The 17,829-nt window shown below is 40.7% G+C and overlaps 1 protein-coding gene across 1 annotated transcript in view; it reads right to left on the bottom strand.

The window, feature by feature from the left end:
* Positions 1-445: 445 nt before the first annotated feature.
* mtor (mechanistic target of rapamycin kinase) overlaps positions 446-17,829 on the bottom strand; it is a 100,770-nt gene continuing 83,386 nt past the window's right edge. Inside the window, exons 42-58 of the mRNA XM_047363747.1 lie at positions 17,354-17,452; positions 17,153-17,275; positions 12,589-12,771; positions 12,237-12,371; positions 10,040-10,214; positions 8,405-8,540; positions 7,336-7,483; positions 6,824-6,946; positions 6,369-6,451; positions 6,222-6,294; positions 6,060-6,134; positions 5,457-5,592; positions 2,477-2,542; positions 2,310-2,390; positions 2,077-2,157; positions 1,715-1,820; positions 446-992 (exon numbers count right to left, since the gene is read on the bottom strand). Coding sequence (XP_047219703.1) covers positions 977-992; positions 1,715-1,820; positions 2,077-2,157; positions 2,310-2,390; positions 2,477-2,542; positions 5,457-5,592; positions 6,060-6,134; positions 6,222-6,294; positions 6,369-6,451; positions 6,824-6,946; positions 7,336-7,483; positions 8,405-8,540; positions 10,040-10,214; positions 12,237-12,371; positions 12,589-12,771; positions 17,153-17,275; positions 17,354-17,452 — 1,839 coding nt within the window. The 3' untranslated portion in view covers positions 446-976. The remainder of the gene's footprint in view (positions 993-1,714; positions 1,821-2,076; positions 2,158-2,309; positions 2,391-2,476; positions 2,543-5,456; positions 5,593-6,059; positions 6,135-6,221; positions 6,295-6,368; positions 6,452-6,823; positions 6,947-7,335; positions 7,484-8,404; positions 8,541-10,039; positions 10,215-12,236; positions 12,372-12,588; positions 12,772-17,152; positions 17,276-17,353; positions 17,453-17,829) is intronic.

The following is a 17,829-nucleotide window of genomic DNA, read 5'->3' as shown; positions in this document are numbered from 1 at the left end:
TGTCTCCTGTGCTGCCTCTGCAATTTGCAGCACTGGATTCACTTTTATTTGTGCAAGGCTGCATCTCCCTGTTGAGCTGCAGTCTTGCCACTATATTTATTATGACACGACAAATATAGCAGCGGCAGATAGAACAAGAAATCTCATCTCAGCTTCGGAAACATCCACATATTAGTTCTGGTTGTAATGGGGGATCTGGTCTGGTCTCATCATCTCCAACCTGATAGGGGCAGTTTTTTTTTCTTAAAGCTCGACTAGAGAACTGTAAGGAGAAGGATCTTAATAAGGAGTCAGAGCGCCCTCAGTGGGCGTCAGAGGAGGTGCAAAAGCAAAACTAAATTATTCCAAAAAGCTTGCCTTATAAGGCATTTTTTTGCTTTCTATTCATACAAGCAGCAGACAAGGTGATCTGCTCAGTAATGTGAACACAGCACAAACACAGAGGTATCTGTACAAGCTTTAATGGCAAACAAATGTCCTTACAGTACATTATATCATTTCATATCAACATACTTGTGTATTCTCACAAGTAACCTTTAAAGTATCCTTCAACTTAGTTAGTAAAGGTCAAACAATATTGTTGCGATTTGTCACATAAATACAGAGTGATTTAACACCATGGTCGTCTTGTAAGAAGAACTCGACATGTTTGAAGTAAGAAATACAAGTTATTACAATATACCCATCTGCTTTTAGCAAGTAATCATGATGTTAAAATTTAGGAAAGTTATTTTGGGCAATGAATACAGTAATAAATTATGAAAATCAGGTAAAAACAGAGCTTGTTATAATCTTAAAAGCATTACACAGGTAAATCGCACAATTACTGACAGAAAAAGAATCAACCAAATCACTCTGTTGGGGGTTCTGACCCGACCCGAGGCCTCAGAACAGTTTTTTTGAAGCGGAAGCATTTCTGCTGTCTGCTCCTTCTTGTCTCATCAAAGAGAAATCGAGGTGCAACCTTAATGGATCTTCACCAAAATGGACACCTGAAAATTTAAAATAATAAATCACAGGTTAAAAGAATTTAGTGATTCATGATGAGATGCTAACGGTAGAAATATAGTCTTATGAATATTCTTCTAATAATTGGATGTACAATGCCGTGCAAAAATATTCATACCTCAAGCTTCTTCACATTTTGTCACATTACATGAATCCCTATGTATTTTATTTTATGTGGTAAATCAACACAAAGTACAGCATATTAAGACTGAATCTTTTCTCATTCTTCTTTACTTAACATCTCAAAGTAAGATTAGATGGAGAACAATTTTCAGGTCCTGCCACATGATCAGAATTGGATATAGGTCTAGACTTTGACAGGCCTTCTAACACAGAAACATGCTTTGATCAAAACCATTCCATTGTAGTTCTGTCTGTCTGTTTAGAGTCGCGGTTCTGCTTGAAGGTGAACCTCTGCTCCAGGCTCAAGTCAGGTCCACTGCACACTGATTTTTTTTTACTCTGAATATTGAAAGCTATGTAACCTTTTCCTATCACTTCACAAACACGCACTGCTTTGTGTTGGTCTATTACAGGGATCCCAATAAAAAAAACACTAAAGTTTCTGGTTGAAGCATAAAAAAATTTGGAAAATGTCCAGGTGTATGAAAACCTTTGGAAGGCACCGCACATTATCATGACTTCTGATTTCTGTAATCTTGCATCACTGCTCTAACCGCACAGTGAAGCAGGAAGGACTACTGACCATCCAATGTAGCACTGGCACAGGTTTTCATGGGATGTGGCCTGCTTGATGAGGAGCTCCACTTGTGTTGGAACATCCAACGTCTCATCGTGGGAGAAGTCTCGGCCTAAAGAAAACAAACTCTCATTAAGACACTGGATCTGTCCTAGGACAGGATGCTAACACTGTGTATGAACTCTGAGCTATAACACCAGAGAGACTCAAATATTCTCCACATCTTTAGGAGCACGTATCTGCAGATCAATGTGGAAGTGAGTTTGCTTTATAAGCCTTCAGGTGTATTTCCTGCAGCAGCTTGATGAGCAAAACGAACCAGTAATCCTCCAGTTTGAGTGGGTCTGTTTGAGTGCTGCATAACTCACCTGTGAGTTTGTCACGTACTCTGTTGATAATCTGAATAGCTTTCTTGTTGAGAGCCTCAGGCTGCACCACGCCATCTCCAACTTTAAAACACAAACATGCTGGGATTAACAACAGCAGACAACTTCAGAATAATAAAATCTGTTTGCAGCACAAAGAAAACAGAAAATTCATGTGCTGTTGCACAACAAAGGCCAGAACCTAGTGTTGTTAGAGGATGAATAAAGACACTCACTGAAGGAATGAATAGATTCAGGTACTGTGGTCCCTGGTTTCTTATGTGTGGTCTCTCCCAGGTCTATCCCATCAAGGGCTTCTGCAGATGACAGCACATTCAAGCATTTCATTGTGTTTTTGTGTCTAACAGTGAGACGTTCTCTCTGCAGTTTGTATATGACTGACCCACAGACTGTCCAGCAGTGTAAGAGTCGGTCCTGGTACGGGAACGCTTGGTGCCTTTGGTGTTTGCTGTGCAAGAAGAGGCAGACAAGGTGAATGAGATGTAGGTTTTTCTTACACACCATTCTGGATTTCATGTATAAAGGTAGCAGCATTAGTCCAATATATACAAAGACTGAACTGATACCATAAAAATTCTATCCACCGCTGCACAGACATTAACCTCTGCACTATTTAACTAAACACATGAGATTTTCTTATGCTTGTTGAAGCTGTAACACAAACGACAGAGACAACACCAATGAGCTTCTGAGTCAGAGGCAGCTTGCTCTGCTCAAATAAATTCTTGCATATTTATTTATTGTTTAATTAAAGGCAAACCTGACACCATGGGCCTTTGGAAACCAAGAGGTTTTTTATTATTTGCACATAATTTGTTGATAATCTCCTTTCAGTTTGTCATGTCAGACCATCTGAGGAAGAAAAGAGTCAGAGCTCTCTGACCAAACACTTTTACATGTCTGAAATAAATTCATCTCTGAAACGCAAGTTAAGGAGAAGTCTGACACTGTACCGTACTGAATAATTATCCTGATGAATTTCTAGAAGCCTAAATTGAATGATTTATTTAAAATGTTTATTTTTGTCAGTGCACTGAAAAAATTTTAAAAACAAGAAGCGGGTAAATTTCTTGTAGTTTTTCTCTACTGTACATAGGGGTCAACATTATAGAACCACGCTCACATTCAATCAACCAAGCAGAATCCAGTTGGTTCCCATTTTGCCTCAATTCTTCACAGCATCGATTAAACAAGGTGCCTGAAACATTCCTGACAGATCAACGGCCAAACCAATACCATGATGTGAATCTCCTGCTCCCATCTGGTGACTGTGAGTAAAGCAGGGCAGCCAGACGTCCCCGATTTCTGGGTACAGTCCTCTGTTTGGATGACCTGTCCCCGGCTAAAGCTGTCCCCAGAAATGTCCCCGATTTTAGCGTTTTGTGAAAAAGAAAAAAAAAGGGGTAGAAAGCGGAAGTGAGCATGTTGGTCACAACAGCAGCTGTTACGGTAGCTGGTCGCGCTGCTATTCACGTTGCAGACAGAGTAGAAGAAGAGCGGAGTGTGCTGCCCTGGACTGGGCTGTTATTGCTGTGATGGAGGTTTGGTTCGCAGTAGTAAACAATACTAGTGTGGTCAACATTCACTGTGCCCAGGTAAAAAAAAATAAATGTGTTTTGTTTTACTAATGGTGAGGACCCAAATGCAAATAAACCAAGTTTTTATGAAGAAACAGCACATCGAAAGACAAGGACAAGGATTAACTGCAACATTCAAACTATGATGTTTTGGAATCGATTGGTGACCTTTAGTTTCTATTTTCAGAGTTAGTTATTAGTTGTTTTGTTAATTTATTGTTGTGATGTGTGAACACAGACTTTCAGGCTGAGGAGTGTTTGTCTACTCAGTTTCAACATATATAAGTTCTTCCCAAAAAATAAAGCAGTCAGTAACAGTAAAACTGAATGAGGCACAAACTGCATGAACTGAGAATGATGAGAAGGGAGAGATAATCACATGGTTAAATGTGCAGTTCATCTGTTGTATTAGCTTGTAGCTCCAAGTAAAAATAGTTGCTTGTTTTTTTTTTTTGTGCTAAATATAGCAGTTTAGGTGTTTCATCAGCTGAGAAAACTAGTGAAATAGTTAAAGAAACATTAATATTTAATATTATATGATTACCCTAATTTCTCATCTAAAAATAATCAACTTCTAAAGGGTATCTGAAACACAAATCCTATTTTATTTGTTAAATTGTAATTTTTCAGTATGTCTCTACATTCTATTATTTTTGGAGGGGATTGCGATTATATTTTGTCTGTGTTTTACAATAGTGAATGACTGACCAAAGAGAAGAGGAAAATTTAAAAAAGAGCGAGGAAGCCCAGGAAAATGGAAGGAGTTAAAGAGGGGAGGAAAATAGACTGATCGAAAGAAGAGAAAGCTAAGAGGATGGACAGAAATGAATCGAGTGGCTGCCATGTGATTGGCTAATTCACTATTTGTGCTAACGATCAGTTAAACTACATATTTATTATTTGACTAAATCTCTTATCAGAAAGCTGCAGATAAACCCTCGCTAACCACACACTATTAACAAACTACGTGCATATGCCCCTTTTCCACGGGTTCTACTTGGGCCGGCTCTACTCCCCTCGGCTCGTTTTGCGACCATTTCCATAACTGGCTTTCCAGGCCCAGTACTGGCTTTTTTGGTACATGGTCAGCAGCAGGTCTCATTGGGGCTGAGCATTACCGAAATGTGGCGAGAACAGACCGCATGCTCACTGATTGGTCATTTGCGTGGTCAGCTGTAAGAGTTTGACTGCGATATTCAGCGGCAGCTCGATAGGGCGAGGAGAAATAAGACAGTGTTCCCCGAGGTAACGGAAACAATGACAAGCCATGAATTTTACCACACACCGCAGTGCTGGGAAAAGCTCAAAAAACTCAAAAGCCACTACAAAAATATTAAGAACCACAATGGCTGAAGCAGCTCAAACCCAAAGCCATGGCGGTGGTATTCCCAGCTGGATGCTAAAACCATGTGGTTTCACAGCTAAGGGACATTTGTTTGGATATTGGTGGGACTGGCTGTACAGGATATATTTGAGCCTGTATGTATAATTGTGACCCTTTTTGGATTAAAGAAAAAAAAAAGTGCACCCAATTCTATATTTTAAAACTGACTAAAAGAGTATGGTGTATCAGTCCACCTCGAAAATAGAACAGTTCATTAAAAGCCAAAAATACATTTTATGTTACTGCTCATGATGAGTGGATGTAAACTTTCCAACCAGGACCGTAGAAAACCCGTTTCTGTAAACATACATACATAGGTACCTGTCCAATAACTACCAACAGCCGCAGCAGCGGTGATCGAGTGCATGTGTGAGGTGGAAGCAATTTCACGGGGTCCTTACTGTCCATGAGCCTCCAGTTGAGCAGGGGGTCATAAACGAAGGCCTCCAGCACAGCCATGACGCTGTCTCTGTGCTCCCTCAATACCTCCATCACTGTGTGGCAGGTGATCCTATAGTTCCCATCCAAGCCTGTCACCTGTCCCCCCACACACAAACACACACAAACACACACAAACACACACAGTCGATGAAAACAAGGCTTTTCGTAGTTTAGTTTGGAAACTTAGTAAGAAAACTTGGTTAGAAATGAATCTTAGTTTCAACAAGAAATCAGGAGCTTAAACTCAAGTTCTCGCAAAGCAGAATTTTATTCATTTTTAATTCCTTTTCTTCTTTCTTCATTAAGCACAAACTGGAGTGAGTTATGAATCCTGTTTAAACAATGCTACTTAAGAAAAGACTGATATTTATTTTGTTCATAAAAAGTAATTTGATGCAGCTCAGGGAGGATTATTTTATATAACAAATGAATATTTTTAGAGTTTAAGATGAGAAACTGAGTTCACTGCTCCAACAGGGTGTGTCTAACTGGTTTGAATAATTCCTCACATAACATTAATTCGCTCTGCAGTGTTTCTCACAGCGTTAGGTAGAGCTCCATACCTCCATAGCATTGGTCAGCATCCTCGTCAATCGGAACGGGATCTTCTCTGGGAACTTTTCTCTGGTCATTGCCACCTGTCCAGTGTTAATACGAGGGTGAGGGTTTCCCAGTAATCGTAAAACAACAATGATGTAGTACTGGAAAAACAATCTTCCTCTTACTTCAAAACAGTCTCCAAAGTCAATGTGGAGGATCTTGCCACTTAGCCGGTCTAACATCAAGTTGGATGGATGTCTGGGAAACAGAAACTCTCGTATCAGTTGTTTTGTTGCTATGGATACTGAGAGGCGATGTCTTGATGAGCTCACCTATCACCCAGGCCGAGAATGTAGCCCACCATGGACATCACAGCCAGGGAGCGAGTGTAGTTGGTCCTCCTGTCGAACCACACCTGGAAGAGAGGTAACATCTGCACTTTAAGAGTTATTCTTCAACAAATCCAACACACACTACTAACATCTTCTTCACAAACATCTTGAAGACAAAAAATGTTGTGTTCCTGAAAAGCCATTCATATTCAGGGCCTGTTAATGAAGTGCTTTTATTACCATCGAATGAAGCCCTCTGATAAAATGAGCACCTGTTTCTCAGTGGAAGGCCGTCTCACAAAGCAAAGTGTTATTTCCAGCTTCTTAGATCTGCTGTATAATTAAGAGCTCTTGACGTTTTACCCAGAAATCACTAAGATCTAAGAAAAGCCTCTGAAAACATCTAGCACAATGTTGATCGTCCCCGTTACTCCGAGTGTAAAGAAGCGTCGCACCTCAGAGCTGGGGCTCTTGAGCCACAAAAGCTTGGCCAGGTCATCCCCAGCAGTGTTGTTGACGGCGTGCTCGAACACCTCCACCTTCTCCATCAGTGTCAGGTGGTCGTAGTCCGGCGCCATCTGATAAACACATTTAGACCACACACACTGTTTAAACTAATCTTTGTCCAACTTTCAGTCCAGACCTTATAGGTGCAACAAAATTGTGGCCAGAAATTAAAAGAATAAAAGAACTGTTTTAAAGGAAAAATGATATGAAGAGAATAAAGGAAATGGAATAGATGGGTTTTCATAGTCGAGGAGTTGCATCCAACCGTCACATCAGTAAGTCTCTGCAGTGATGAATCATCATACCAGTGACCTGTTTGTGGTATCCTGGCTAAAAACACGGTCAGGCTTTACCAATGAACCCAAATGCGGTGGTGCATTAAAAACATGACAACTGGCGTGTTTTCACAGATCAGAACAAAACAACTCTAGTCTTATTAGAGCTTCCACTGAACTCTCACCCTGAGCATGATGCGATGTTCAATGTTGAGCAAAATCTTTTTCTTCTCTCTGTAGTCTCTGATGAGGGCGTGCAGAGTGTCGCAGTGGGGCACCCATCCAATCAGGCCAGAGTTGGTGGAAAGGGGGATTACTGCGTAGCGCTGAATACTGATGGACACAAAATAGACACAAGCAGACACACTTTAGCTTGTCAGGGTCTCAACATGTGTAAAACATGTGAATCGGTACTTAAAGATTCTTCTGTAGACCTAAAGGTTTCTAAACATTAGTTAAAGGCTTTTTACAGGGTTCCTGAACTTCTTCATAGCAAAATTCCAGAATTTTCCAGACTCAAATTCACAATTCAAAAATTGGAGTTCAAAATCCATTTCATCCACTTTTATACTATAATTCAAAGATGTTCACTATAAAATCACGCCTAAGGTCAGACCTTAAATACAGAATCAGAAAATAATCAATGAATTTAAGGAGCCAAGGCGGGTGGATGGATGGATGGACACACTAATGGACTGATGGATGACAAATGAATGGATAGATGTATTGAGGATAGACAGACAGACGCAATATTTAGACAATAAAACAGGAAATAAAGTCAAGAAAAACTAAATGTTTCCCTTTTTTATAGTTACCCAAACCTTGAAAACACTTAAATATATTCGAAACCTCTCCATACTGCTAGGAATCCTGTTGCTAGGAACAGGATTCTAATTGAGGGAACCAATCAGCTCTAGTCTCTATAATGAAGTATTGATAATGTTAATATCTGAAGATCCTATTTATGAATCAGAGAACTGTCTTAAAGTGGAAATGTGTTTCTTTGCACTTCTCCTCTTCTTGTCTATCATGAATAAGTTGGTAACAGTGGACCTATAAACATGAGTTCTTTGAGTTGGACCTCCTTCAGCCTCCCATGTTCTTAAAAACCAAAGGATCCGTTTCCACTGGTGAGAATCCATTTTTAAAAGACTATTTCCTGTTTTTCCTCACTTGCAGACCCATTCTGTGAATGCTGGAGCACATGTGTGGACACAACTTGTTTATGTCTGCAACAATCCTGCATGTGCCTACCTGAGGTTTTTGCGTAGAGATGCAGGATCATTAGCCAGCAGCGTGTTGACCAAACCGAACAGTTGCATGACTCTCTCATCCTGCCTCAGGTCCTCGTGGCCCTTCAACAGGAACATAAACTCGTGGCCGTTGCTTCCTGCAGATGGAGCCATAACATACATTATTGATGCCTTGCTCAAGGAGTTATCGTATTATGTAAAAGGAATTATATGGATGGACTTGACTCCCCTGCTGTTCTGCAGCAGGATCTGCGCTAGCATCACCTGAGGCAATGTCTGGCAAGCTTCGCCAGGCAATAAATTATTTCATAAGAGCCTAATTATTCCTGAAGCATGATTTAAAGCGGAGCTGTCACATCACCAGAATTTGAACGTATGAAGCCATAATTTACAATATTAACTTTCTGACACCTTAGGGAAGAACTGCCAGAAAATGGAGAACACAGAAGATCAGATTTTTAAGAAAAGATGAAGAAAACCGCTGCTATTTTCCTTATTCACCTGGTATGAAGAGTGATCACCGACAGCACTGTGATAGCTTTGAGAATTAACGCTGTTCTAAACTAAAATTCTGGATTATGTTGCTGCAATAAAAGACACATTTATTTAGACGCTTTTTACACATCATTGATAGGGCTGGTAATACATATAGTGAATGCTGCATGTTTACTATAAAAATGACTCATCTTCACAGCGATTCTTTTATTGGCTAAGTGAGTTGGACGCCACAACAGACTGACCCAAGTAAAGTTTAATCCGATCACTCTGCGTGAGCAAAACGTTAAGAAAATGAATTTAACCCCTCAGATGTGTTGTCCATTATTTCACCAACAAAAAGAAAGCATTTCCCTGCTTTGTTCTGAGCCCCCCGCTGCTGACAGCCACTATAAGCAGAGATGGAGAATCGGCCGTAAATCTAAGCCGCCTGCACAGGGTGACAGGCCTTAATTTAACGTCCTGCTCCAGAGGTCAGATGATATATTGGCTATAATCTTTTACAGACTGTGCTGTGTAACACTGATGGGTTACATCAGAACAAGGTATCAAAATGGCCAGCTAATCAGTGTGAAGCAGACAGAGCTGTGTGACTGATAGACAAAGTAGCTCCTGTGTCATTTCAGAAGATCTTCACTGTTATATTTTATTACAAACAGCAGACTAAACAATTAGAAGAATGATTGACTGCTTTTTATTTATATAATCCTTATAATTCTAGTGCACAATGATAGGAATGTTTTTTTGTTGGTGACAAATCAATCTGTGCTGTTTCTCTTGGAAATTGCAAATGAAAAACACATAACTAAGCCCGAAGAACTGAGCCCGGTTCTTTTGTTGGACTGTGATTTCTTTTAGCAGAAGCTTCAACGTTGTTTTGACCTTGCTTTAGTTGCAGAAAATGATTTACTCTCCTTTTAATAGCCACACACAAAGCCTTCCCCTGGTCAATGAATTTTAAATAAATTGTGACCCTGAGGCTGCTTCCTGTTTGGGTACAGCTTCTATTAATATTGTGATATCCCTAATGTGGCGGCCCATGCCTGCAGAATGCGTAGCACAATGAGCCCTCTTTAATCTATTTTCCTTACATAATGGGCTCACAGCAACAAACTTTGTTGCATTTTCCTCCTTATCTTACCCATGATGGTGAGTTTGCGTGGGCGCTGCTTGGAGGTGATGACCTGCAGCGAGGGGGCGATGGACTGGATGCGAATGATAGGCTGGTTGGGGTCATAAGTGCCGGGTACTGCAAGCTCCAGGTCGCGACACATCAGCAGCTTTGGAGACACATATTGCAGCTCCAGGGAGGTGAGCTGTGAGGAAAGTAGATGAGGTGAGGATGTAGGACAGGAAGAGACAATTACTTTTGAGTCTGTTGTGTATAAAAACAAAGCCTGAAGCTATATGCAAATTGTACCAGCCACTGGTTTATTTAGAAGTTGATGCTTTATCCTGTTAAGTTGTTTTTATGTAACAGTACACTGATGACACATAACTTTGGAAGTTACTCTATAAATCTGCTGCCAACCTGCGTTAAATCTGAGACCTTATAGAGAGCTGAAAGAGTTTTGGGTTTAATATTTAATACCAATGTATGGCAACCACATATGGTGACAGTTCTAGCTCTAAATCTGCTGTTTGAATGCATCCTGCAGATGATTTATTTCTGTGTTAATGCCCCGTGGAAGAATATTTGCACTGCCCTCAGCACACTATTACACTGCCGATTTCTTTCATGCTTCATACTGTAATGTCCCAGCAGGAAGCATGGCCGTGCTGCGAGGACAAATAGTATTACCGTCTGTATTTATTAATTGCTGTAGGAGCTGCAGACAGGAATGTTTCTTCAACAATGTGATGATAGTGAGAGGAGTCACATCATTCAGCTACATTTTATTCCCATCTTTGAGGCAACAGAACCTGGTTCTTAGGGTAGATTGACTTTTCATACATTCCTGAAACGTCAAATGCTTATAAGTGTTACTTACTTTCTATAGTAGTAGCGAGGGTTTTATAAGACAAGAAGACTGAAACATATCCTCAGAATGAATTAAACACAGCCTTGTCCCAATGTTCTATTAACATTTTTGTGTTTAGAAAGATGTTGGGTAAAAATTGCAGCATGAAACTTAGCAGCTGTTTTTAACAGTCACTAGTGTAAAAAGAAATGGTCTATTATAATGAGCCTAGTTCTGAGGGAGGTTTATTCCAGTTAAAAGGGAGTTGTTCCTCACCACCGTCGCCACATGCTTGCTTACAAGGAAGGATTGTTCCAAAGTCAATGACTCGATGGGATGAACTGGGCTTCCTTAGATAAATACCTTTTACAAGGTGGCATTATAAGATCAATGAATTCAATTGCGCTTTATTTTACTTATCTTTTATTAGATCTGAACCTGACTATATGCTTGGAGTGTATCGGAATGAACTGGACTGATTCAAAATAATTTGGACAAAACTGAGTTTCATATTAGCTCCATATTGGACCTATTTGTCTCACGGAGCTCCTTAGGATGACATTTGTAGGAAAAACAAAACTGAACTGAGTTCCTGCACTTCTAGCACATGCAAGTGTAGCAAAAATAACAGCAAGGAATGCAGGTGATCTGGACAGCATGAATTCCTGACACTGGACATTAAATTTCCAACCAATTATTGCATCCATGAAGTGCTTTGTGATTGCGACACCGCATACATTGATATTGCGACGACGATTGAATGAGAATAGCTTTATTGTGCTGCATAAGGCCACACTGCATGTATGAGCACACAACATAAGGCAGAACAAAACTGATTTAACTAACATGGGCAAGATCTGCATCTTTCAGGTCTGTCCAACATTATTTATGGCAATGAATGATTTCCCCGATATCGGCATGCAGCCAGAAAGATCATACAGATATTTGAAATGTTCTTTTATGTTAACTGATGCAGCTAAGACAACATCTGCCAGACTGATTCATTTATTCATCACAATAACGAAGAATAACTCGAGAGAGAAAATTAAAAAAGCTCATCAGATCTGGAGTGGATCGGAAGGACCACAGAGATGGGTTGAGGACAGCACCAGCTTTCTGAAGAGCCATTAAACTACATACTCCTTCAGTGAACTCTTAACAACAAAAACTCCCTATTTTCAATGTTGGATTTTTCACATGAGATTCCAAAGATTCCCTGGTCTGAGTCAGTGTCTTTGGATATTCCACTAAACAAAATAATACCCTTAAAATAAGCCAAAAACAAATGCAGCTACATATTTCTTCTTGGCTGGTTATTAAAGAGGTGTTTTTTTAAATAGTGTAAGGAGCATTTGCAGCAGAAACATTGTCACTGACCTGAGGGAGCTGTTTGGAGATGCGTCTGAACACGTGGTAGTAAAGGTCCCAGGCCTGCGTCAGGTCTTTCACATTCCCAGAGCGCATGTACTTCCTGCACCAGTCCTGGGCCTCCATTAAATCTCTGCCATAAGCCTGAAGCATGAAGCAAGAAAAATGGAGATGAATAGTGAGGAGCTAAATGTCAGTCTAATGCATTACTTTCAACAGCAACAAGCAAAAACCATCAAAATATGTTTTTTCTGTTTTAATTTAACATAAAATATGATAAACATTACTGTGAATAACAACGGAGGGCACAGCTTGTGGTTCTACACCCATAAAGATCAATTCATACTAAGACAACACAAACCTGATTAAATGACGTCTCTTTGAGGGTTTGTGGCCCCCTCTCCATCATGGCGTGTAGCGGTTCCAGCACAGCAAACATGCCCTTTACATTGCGCTCACCAAAGTAAAGACGAGAGGCTTCCTCAAGGCCTTCGTGCCACATCTCATGCCACAAGATAGCGACGCGGATAAGCTCCTCGCTCACCTGGATGAAGAGAGCCAACAAATAAAAGGTCAGGCTGCTGTGAGATATTAATTTCACAACACAACCTTGAGCCCCTGTACCAACGCATGAGCTCTACTGAAGCCATTCAGAGAGATTTCTATCCAGGATGCTCAGACTTTCTGATTCACTGTGAAAAATCCCAGCGTTTTTGTTCTTTGTTTAATCTGAAACAGGTCATTTAATTCAACAGTCGGTAAACAAAATGTCACATTAACTCATCTATGTACACAGTCAGAGTCAAATGTGTACACAGGCCTGTTAAAATGTCGGGTTGCTATGACGTAAAACTGAGAACATGATGAATCCTTTCAACTATCTTTCCCCTTTTATTATGACATTTAAACGGTACAATTCCACTGACAAACAAACAAGTCTGTTAGAGGGAGAAGTATATAAAAAAGAAATTGCAACAATATTAAACTTGTTCTTCTTTGTTGAACCATGATTCAGTTTCAGCATTCAATCTCTTTTGGAAGTAGTCTGTCTGCTTTCTGGACATGACAATATTTGCCCACTTTACCATGAAAAAGATAATCAGATCTGTCAAATTGTGAGGACATCTCTGGTCCACAGGTCTCCTCAGGTGACTGCCACAGATTTTCTGTTAAATTCAGTTCTGGACTCTAGTTCGGCTATTTAAAAACTTTTTAAAAACGAATTTTCCTCATAAAGTTTTGTTGACTTGGATCTATGCTTGGACTCACTGTGCTGTGGACAATAAAAATAAATCCCCTTTTACCTTCAGCAGTTCCAAGTCTGGTTTCAACAGACCAGAAACACATTTTCATTCAAGGTTTTGGAAGATTTCAGCTGCCAGGACTGGATGTTTTCTTTGGAAAAAAAAGGTGAAAGTGAAAATCATTATGCACTTAGTACTTGATTGGGGCTCCTTTTGCATGAACTACTGCATCAATGCAGCGTTCAGCTGAGGTGTGATGGAAGCCCAGATTGCTTTGATAGCAGCCTTCAGATCATCTGCATTGTTGGGGTCTGGTGTCTCTCATCTTCCTCTTAACAATCCTCCATAGATTCTCTATGGGGTTCAGGTCAGGCCAGTTTGCTGGCCCATCAAGCACAGTAACACCATGGTCATTGAACCAGCTTTTGGTATCTTTGGCAGACTGGGCAGCTATCAGGTCCAGTTGGAAAATCAAATCAGCATCTCCATAAATCTCGTCAGCAGAAGGAAGCATGAAGTGCTCTGAAATGTCCTGCTGGATGGCTTTATTGACTGTAGACTTCAGAAAACACAGTGGACTGACGCCAGCAGATGACATGGCACCCAAATCATTACTGACTGTGGAGACTGGACTTCAAGCAACGTGGATTCTGTGCCTCTCCACTCTTCTTCCAGACTCTGGGACCTTGATTTCCATGTGAAATGAAAATTGTACTTTCATCTGAAAATAGGACTTGGATCACTGAACAACAGTCCAGTTTTCTCTCCGTAGTCCAGCACAAATGTTGTAGTCCATGTGTAGGATTTGTCTGTGCATAGTGGCTCTTGAGGCACTGACTCTAGCCTCAGACCACTCCTTGTGAAGCTCCCACAAATTTGTAAATGTATTTCGCTTGACAATCCTATCAAGACTGCAGTTATCCCAGACTGAGAGACCATTGAGAGGCTCAGGAAATCCTTGCAGGTGTTTCACGTTAACTAGCTAATTATGATGTGACAACATGAGATACTTCTCATTTTCTGAGATACTGAATTTAAGGTTTTTCATTAAAGCCATAATTATAAAAATTATAAGAAATAAAGGCTTAACATAATTAATTCTATGTGAAATTAATCTATATAGCAAATTAGTTTCAGGTTCTAAAATGAGTGGAAAAAAAAAACACTAAACTGAGGGTTTGTTTCACTGCCATTAATATTGGTGCATTGTACAAATCGAATGAAATGGTGAAGGAGAAGGACTATCCCCAGACTCAACAACTACAGGGTTGAAACTTTGAGACAGTGGGGTAGTTCCAACAGGACAATGATGCCAAACACACATCTAACCTGGATTTCTCTGCAACTTGTTAACCCTCCCGCAGTCCTGGCTAAGCGCTAGTACAGAGCGAGGCAGATGTCACGGGTGCGCCAGAAAGAACAGCACGCGGGGTCGCTCTAACGCCCGCATGACCAAAAATCTAGGGCCCTGGTCGGAAATGTGATGAGGAGAGCTCCCTGCAGCCCAGGTTGTGGGAAAACCACGAAAGAGACAGGGGAAAACTTGAATAGTGCACACGGGGTCCCGTGCGACCGCTCCAGGACTGCAGGAGGGACGTTTATCTAAATATTGGTAGGATTTTAAGTATATGTTTGAGCATGTATGTATAATTTATAGCTCAACTAAATTAGAGAAAATCCACAATAAACTTGTGCACCCCAATGTTGTTCATTAAACACAGCAAAGATATGTGTTGCTTCACTCTTCCACCCTGAAAAAAAAAAAACAGTTCAAATGTATTATCAAAAGCCCAAGATTAAAATGATATTTATGACCAATGGTCATGATGAGTGTATGGAAACTTCAGACCTGCGCTGTCTGCAAGGACACTACACTACATTACAGACAAGCAGGAGCTGCTTTACGCAATTAATCAGACTCAAAAGACTTTTATGTAAATAACATAAATGTTTAAACTGAAAAATTGTAAACTTTCATCCACTAAATGAGCTCATTTCAAATCTGATGCCCGATGCAGGTCCCAAAATAGTTAGGACAGGAGCATATTTATCATGATGTTGCAATACCTCTTCAAAACAGATTGATGATGTCTGGGCATTGATGTTTCGAGTTTTGTTGCTGGCATTCCGTCCCATTCTTGTCTGATAGAGGTTTCCAGCTGCTAAAACATTTCTGGTCGTCTTTGGTGTACTTTTTGTTTAATGATGTGACAAAATGTTTAACACAGGAGAAAGATCTGGACCGCAACCAGGCCAGTACAGCACCAGGACTCTTGTCAAACAAAGCCATAGTGTTGTAATAGCTGGAGTATGTAGCTTTTAAATATCCTGCTGAAATACACAATGCCTTCCCTGAAATAGACGGCGCCTGGAGGGCAGGATTTGTTGCTCTAAAACCGTCTATGAATGCTTTAAGCTTTCATAGTTCCTTCCAAAACATGCAAGCTATCAATACTACACTAATGCATCCCATACCATCAGAGATGCTGTCTTCTGAACCGAACACTGATAGCACGCTGGAAGGACTTTCTCTATTTTAGCCTGGAGGATGCTGGTCTGGGCGGTGAACAACAAGAATGTCAAATTTAGACTTGTCTGACCATAGGACACTTTCCACTTTGAAACAGCCCATTTTAAATGAGTCTTTCACCACAGGACACAATGGCGCCTGATTTTCAAATATGGCTTCCTTTTTGTATGAGCTTAAGATGGCATCTGCAGATGGCACGGCTGATTTTGTTAACCAGCAGTTCTTTATGGAGGTACTTCTTTGCCTATTCAGTAATGTCAGTGACACAATCATGACGATGAGTGATGCAGAGTAGTGCAGGGGCCTGAAAACCACGGGCAACCAATAAAAGTCTTCTGTCTTGTCCCATTTCCAGTTATTCCTTTGATGATGTTATGCACTGTTGATGACAAGGGTTGCAAAGCCTTTGTAATGTGACTTTGAGCAACATTGTTTTTGAAGTATTACACACTCTTTAGCAGATTGGAGAGCCTTTACTGCTGTGAGACCGCACCTCTCTAAGATCCCTTTAATAGCTATTAGTGTCACAGACCTGATATCAATTAACTTAATTACTTGCTAGATGTTCTCCCAGCTGAATCATTTTGAAACATCTTGCTTTTTCACCCATTTGTTGCCCCTGCCCTAAGAATTTTTAAAACCTGCAGCAAGCATCACATTTGAAATGAGCTCATTTGTTGGATGAAGGTATATCATTTTTTTAGTTCAAAGTTTAAGCATTTGTTATGTTATTAATGTTCTGTTGTGAGTAAAATATTGTCTCATGTGATTTAAAAGTCTTTTAGCTTTCTTTTATTTTTCAAAGAAAGTGGCTGCACAACAGCTAAGTTGGTAGCACTGTTGCCTTGCAGCAAGAAGGTCTCGGGTTCTAATCCCGGCCTGGGCTTTTTTAGCATGACATTTGCGTGTTGAATGTGAATGCTTGGGTTTCTCTCCAGGTAGTCTGGCTTCCTCCCACATTTCAGAAACATGACTACTAGGTTAACTGGTCTCTCTAAATTTTCCCCTTTAGGTATGAGTGCCTGGCTGTTTGTCCTGTGTGTCTCTGTGTTGCCCTGTGACGGACTGGTGGACTATCCAGGTGTACCCCGCCTCTTGCCCAATGACCGCTGGAGATAGGAATAGGTATGTGTAAATGACTCAGTCTCTACCATCATAGCTTGCTGAACCAGGGTGTTGCAGTGTTCACACATGTTCTTCAGGATCTTGTTTGCAGCATTATGTCGGGCGGTGGTGGTGGACTTGGAGGCGACTGTCAGCGGGTAGATTAAGGCCTGGAGAAAAGCACAAGCAATGAAGTGCCTTCTTTGCTCTTTTCTGCGCTGTGTTAATGAAAACCTGTGGCAGAGTACCTGTGGATGGTATCGTCCAATGTCCGTTAACAGCTGGTGGATGAGACGACCAACCAGTGCTCGAGGTGTGTCGATACGAGCTATGAGTTGAGGGATCACCTGGGAAGGCAGAAAAGAAGCAGAATAAACTCATAAGTGGGCCAAGGTACAAAGGTCTGACAAATTAAGTCGGCCCTTCCATGTTTTTTAGGTTTTCAGGCACGTCCCACTGGGGGTGACCCTATGTAAAACACACAGCTCTATGGACTGGGATCCATCATGGGATAACCACAGGAAGTGTCACTGAGGGTCTCAAACGTGTCTGAGTTGCCCTCCTGGACCTTCCAAACCCAATCTAAATCAGCTTGGAGGAATAATGAATGTGTGCAACATACGATTCAGAGATTGGCCAATCTTTGTCATACAGACCCAGTTTTTATAAAAAGTGAAAAAGAAATTGATTCTTGGATAATTTATTTTGCAGAAAAAGGGTAGTT

Source organism: Girardinichthys multiradiatus, chromosome 1, assembly GCF_021462225.1.
Source record: "Girardinichthys multiradiatus isolate DD_20200921_A chromosome 1, DD_fGirMul_XY1, whole genome shotgun sequence".
NCBI classification, from domain to species: Eukaryota; Metazoa; Chordata; class Actinopteri; order Cyprinodontiformes; family Goodeidae; genus Girardinichthys; species Girardinichthys multiradiatus.
The sequence above is the reverse complement of the archived record's forward strand: the minus strand, read 5'-3'. Positions and strand labels throughout refer to the sequence as shown.